The sequence below is a fragment of the Phoxinus phoxinus genome (assembly GCF_949152265.1).
Source record: "Phoxinus phoxinus genome assembly, chromosome: 11".
Taxonomy (NCBI): Eukaryota; Metazoa; Chordata; class Actinopteri; order Cypriniformes; family Leuciscidae; genus Phoxinus; species Phoxinus phoxinus.
The window spans coordinates 317,501-322,500 of NC_136886.1; the positions used below are offsets into that span (position 1 = coordinate 317,501).

General features: G+C 45.6%; 1 protein-coding gene across 5 annotated transcripts in view; it reads right to left on the reverse strand.

Moving 5' to 3' along the window:
• LOC307006389 (ubiquitin carboxyl-terminal hydrolase 9X-like) overlaps nucleotides 1–5,000 on the reverse strand; it is a 51,143-nt gene that overhangs the window by 33,035 nt on the left and 13,108 nt on the right. For all 5 annotated transcript variants that reach the window (XM_079627298.1, XM_079627300.1, XM_079627299.1 and 2 more), the window contains 7 exons: nucleotides 4,803–4,955; nucleotides 4,236–4,340; nucleotides 3,716–3,922; nucleotides 3,296–3,432; nucleotides 2,518–2,651; nucleotides 1,701–1,788; nucleotides 830–1,172 (listed from right to left, as the gene is read on the reverse strand). In XM_079627298.1, the coding sequence (XP_079483424.1) occupies nucleotides 830–1,172; nucleotides 1,701–1,788; nucleotides 2,518–2,651; nucleotides 3,296–3,432; nucleotides 3,716–3,922; nucleotides 4,236–4,340; nucleotides 4,803–4,955 (1,167 nt within the window). The remainder of the gene's footprint in view (nucleotides 1–829; nucleotides 1,173–1,700; nucleotides 1,789–2,517; nucleotides 2,652–3,295; nucleotides 3,433–3,715; nucleotides 3,923–4,235; nucleotides 4,341–4,802; nucleotides 4,956–5,000) is intronic.

Sequence of the window (5,000 nt, forward strand, 5' to 3'; positions counted from 1 at the left end):
CTTCGAGCACTTTAATCAGGGATGGATGCGCTTTAATGGACTTCCAAAGACATACACCCATTCAGTGTCATTATAAAGCTTGGAAGAGCCAGGACATTTTTTTTATATAACTCCTATTGTGTCCGTCTGTAAGAAGACCCGAATATACACCAAGGATGGCTTCAGGATGAGTGAATCATGGGCTAATTTTCCTTTTTGGGTGAACTATCCCTTTAAAATCACGATAATATCATATCGTGGCTTAATATATTCCCAGCCCTATGTAATGTAAATGTAGTGTCAGGCGCATGCGTCTCGATTGGTTTGATGTTAGTTTGGTTTAAGGTTAGTGCAGTGCAGTGATTGGTTTGATGTGAGTGACGTCACTGATTGGTTTGAGGTTAGTGCAGTGCAGTGATTGGTTTGATGTGAGTGACGTCACTGATTGGTTTGAGGTTAGTGCAGTGCAGTGATTGGTTTGATGTGAGTGACGTCACTGATTGGTTTAAGGTTAGTGCAGTGCAGTGATTGGTTTGATGTGAGTGACGTCACTGATTGGTTTGAGGTTAGTGCAGTGCAGTGATTGGTTTGATGTGAGTGACGTCACTGATTGGTTTGATGTTAGTGCAGTGCAGTGATTGGTTTGAGGTTAGTGCAGTGCAGTGATTGGTTTGAGGTTAGTGCAGTGCAGTGATTGGTTTGAGGTTAGTGCAGTGCAGTGATTGGTTTGATGTGAGTGACGTCACTGATTGGTTTGAGGTTAGTGCAGTGCAGTGATTGGTTTGAGGTTAGTGCAGTGCAGTGATTGGTTTGAGGTTAGTGCAGTGCAGTGATTGGTTCAAGTCTTCACCCTCCACAGGTAGTCGAGCCCGATCAGCTCGAGGTCGTCCATCATGTAGGCCCTGCGCTTGGCCACCAGCTTCCCCTCTCGGCAGTTCACGGCTTTGAAGAAGCGCTCGAAGCACTTCATGCCGTTCTCCGTCAGCAGCGTGGGGTCCAGCTGCAGAACGTTGTTCTCGAAGAAGTCCTTGTTGATATCGGGGTCCAGGTCTGGCTCGTCACCCATGAGTTTGGAGTACCACTTAAAGCAGGCCTCGCGATCGCACAGGAACACGGCGTTCTCCGCCAGACACTTCCAGATCTGCTTAGCCTGAGGAGCACAGAGCCACAGCTGGCCGTCCTTCAGCAGAAACCTGGACACACGTCACAGCGGCTGGTTGTGTGAGAGTAGCAAACACACTCAGCCATTCTGCAGTCGAACATCTTCCTGTGAGTGTGTGTATCGTCAAAAGTACCGACGTCGGTACTGAAATGTAACAAATGTGAGGCTTTGAGCGCTGTTGAGCGGGATCGTAAACGCCTCTGATTGGCTATTGTGTTCACGCGCTCATCGGATATGTCTGTGATTGGCTACAATGATCAGCGCTTCAAAAACGTGTTGTAAATATACATCAGTGACACTCTCCCACACACACACACACACACACACACGAGCGTTTGAAAGCAGGTGTTGATCAGCGGATCGGTCCGGTGTTTTCAAACACTCCCGTGCACTGACCATTGTAGCCAATCACAGACATATCCGCTGAGCGCGCGAACACAGCGGCCAATCAGAGGCGTTTACGATTCCACTCAACAGCGCTCAAAGCCTCACATTTTTTGACTTGGTACCGACGTCAGTACTTTTGAAAACTCTAGTGTGAGACAAGAGCATCACTGACCGCAGGAAATTGAGCCTCTCTTGCACTTCCTGTACGTGGCTGTACCGGCTGCCCACTCGAACCGTCTGAGGATCGAATCCTGGAAACTCTGAGACAAAACATCACAACAGGAGTGTGTACATCAAGGCCAGTCAGCTTTATTTATACAGCGCTTCACAGAGAGAACAGGGAAATAATGCAACAGTGTGTCCAGAAGAGAATAGCATCAGTCCAGCTTAAGCAGGTTCAGTGATGCTCATTTCTGTTGTAAAAATGTTATTAATTTAGTTCATTTACATATATATATAGCCGCTCTGGAGAAACTGGACGATGACGTCATTTTCATCAATCGGAATGAACCCAAGCTGATTTCTTAAAATAATTTTTATATGAACCCTAAATCTTGCGCCCTAAATCACATGTTTGTTTACATCATGTGCATTACATGTATTCTGAGCAAAACATGTGTGTAAGCGTAGTTCCCAGTTGGTTCACTGAGTGTTCAATTATTTGCCTTGAGGACATATCTAATAAGCAAGCTGACATGTAAAATCGTTTTTGTATCAAATATTTAGTTCATAAGGCATAAATAAACATGCATGTTCGTAATGCGAGAAGCGTATTTATGCATCACCGCACAGCACACGTGAGCTAGATATTTATGAATCAGAATGAAAAACACGGATTCAAGCCTTTAGATCTCAGTCTGCTCTACACCTTTAAATCCGATTAAAACTGGTGTGTTTACATGAAGGCCTTCAATCCGATTACTAATGGATTATTTGGTGCCTGTAAGGGTGTACGGGACGTGACGCGTTTGCCGATCGATGACACTGACCTTTGGAGAACTGCCTCATGTTCTCCATGTACGCCGACAGGTTCTCGGCCACCAGCGTGACGAGCGCGTGATTGTGCTGGAGCTGGTTGATCAGATCGTGGCGGTAGAAGACATGTGGACTCCTCTGCGTCTGACTGCTCCAGAGACACACACACACACACACACACACACACACACACGCGCGCGCACACACGAAATTCCAGGACTTTCAAGGACTTTTCAAGCACTACTTTTTTTGATTTTCAAGGACAATCTGAGATCTCACTTATCAAACAATATCTTTATTATCTTTCAAATTCTAAAAAAGGTAAATAGATCAATAAAAACATACTAATAAAACAAAATGCAAACAAATAAAGTGCAGCAGGCAATGACTGTGAAAACTTTAACCACATTGAAAGGATATTATGACAAAGATATCGCTTTCCTTATTCAAACAGATTTCATGTTTCATGAATATATGATTGACCTGAAGAATAAGAGCTGTGTCATATACTTGGATATGTATAAGCAATATTACACTCCTAGCCATGCGATATGCCTCTATATCAATATCAGACGGGTCCATTTTGTGTGAAAAGATTGTTTGATCGATAAAACTAAACACTAATTTCACATATATTGTCTTTCAATAATTCAAGCACTTTTCCAAGTACATTTTCATAAATACGGTCGTCTTCATAAAGTACAATTGAAGCACTTTAAGCCCCTTGTACGAACGCTGCGCACACACAGACGGGACACGGAGTGTGTGAGATTCACCTGCTCAACGACTCACCTGAGGTTCTGAGGAGCTTCTCCAAACAAGCTGCAGATTTCCCTGATCTGCTTCAGAGCCGGAATCACCCACTTATCGTTCGTGCGCAGCTCCTCGATGAAGCGGTCGATCCACTGCATCTTCTGCGTGTCTCGGTCCTGCACGACGGCAAGACAAGGTTATTTATATAGCACATTTCATACTCTGGCAATTCTAAGTGCTTAACACAGAAAGGAATTACAATAGCCACAAAATAAAAGCAAGGGAAATTAAAAGTTATAAAAGGAACTAAAAGAGTTTACATAGATAAACTTCTCATCTGGCAAAAGTTTTCACAGCTCCCAGTTTTACTCTGAGATTTTACTCGGCAGAAAGAAACCTGGCGGTGGGAGAGAGCGCACACAGGTGCATGCTGGGACTGATGTTGCGCTGAACTCTGACCTGAGAGCAGCTGTAGTCCAGGATCTTGATGTGAGCACTCAGGGCCTGGTCCATGATGTCCACCGGCACGTCGTCGCTGTGAGCCAGGTTCCACAGCAGGTTGAGCACTTTATGAGCCATCACTCCGTCCTTATCGTCCTCCGCGAGCCTGCGGATCAACTCCAGGAGCTTCTCACGCTGCTTTTTACTCGCGTTCGTCCAGCTCGCCTGCGGAGCAGAGGCCAGAGGTCATCCAGTGTCGGGCAAACTCATCAAAATATCTGAGTGACTTTTTCAAATAAGTAACGCAAATTACTTTGTTTTCACAGTTATTGGTTGACAGCTCGTACTCTGACTCTACCGTACTCACTCTGCCTCTACATTTGCCCAAAAATACAACTTTTTTTTGTTATAAAAAAACAAGCACAGCCCAGGTGGGAAAAAAGTAATACAAAAGTAACGTGACATTACTTTTCAAAGTAACTTTCCCCAACACTGGTCGTGGATCTCTCACATCACTGCGCTACGAGCGCGCCGTTACCTTGAAGCAGTCGAACAGGTGGTCGAGCTGCTCCGGGGAAAAGTCCCACGCCAGCTTGGCCAACAGATCGTGCATGTTCTTGACGATCGCTTCGTGTTTACCAGCCTGAGGAAACAGAGGAGATCATTCACCACACACTCTCATCTTCCACACACACTCTACACACACACTCTCCTCTTCCACACACACTCTCCTCTTCCACACACACTCTCCTCTTCCACACACACGCTCTCCCGCGCGCCCTCTACCCCGCGCTCCCCCTGTGATCGTGTGATTGTCAACCAGTGGATCTCTGAGTGAGTGAGTGGAGGCGAGGCTCATTTCCATATTCATAGAACCGTGTATACTTCTAAACCGCGTGAGGCAAGGGTGTCGAGTTACATTCAAGCTATTTTAAGCATTTCAAGGAAAAAGCATTTGAATATGTAACTTTGGAGATTAAAGATGAGTTTTGAGGGATAAAATGATTGACTACAGAGGGACTTTAACTGTAGGGAGTTATAGTCAGGTGTCAGTCACAGTACTGATGGATGTATGTTAGCGTTAGGGTTAGCGCTAGGCTCGTACCTGAGCCGCCCAGATGCTGTCCAGGTCCTGCAGGGTCAGAGCTTTCTCTTTAATGACGAAGCGCAGGATCTTCTCCAGCTTCTCCACGTACTGCGGCTGGTGAAGGCTGTCTCTCAGCACGATGGACAGAATGTGGTTCTGCTGAATCCACTCCTGAACACACACACACATCATGAGCACTTCCTGTAGCATCACACG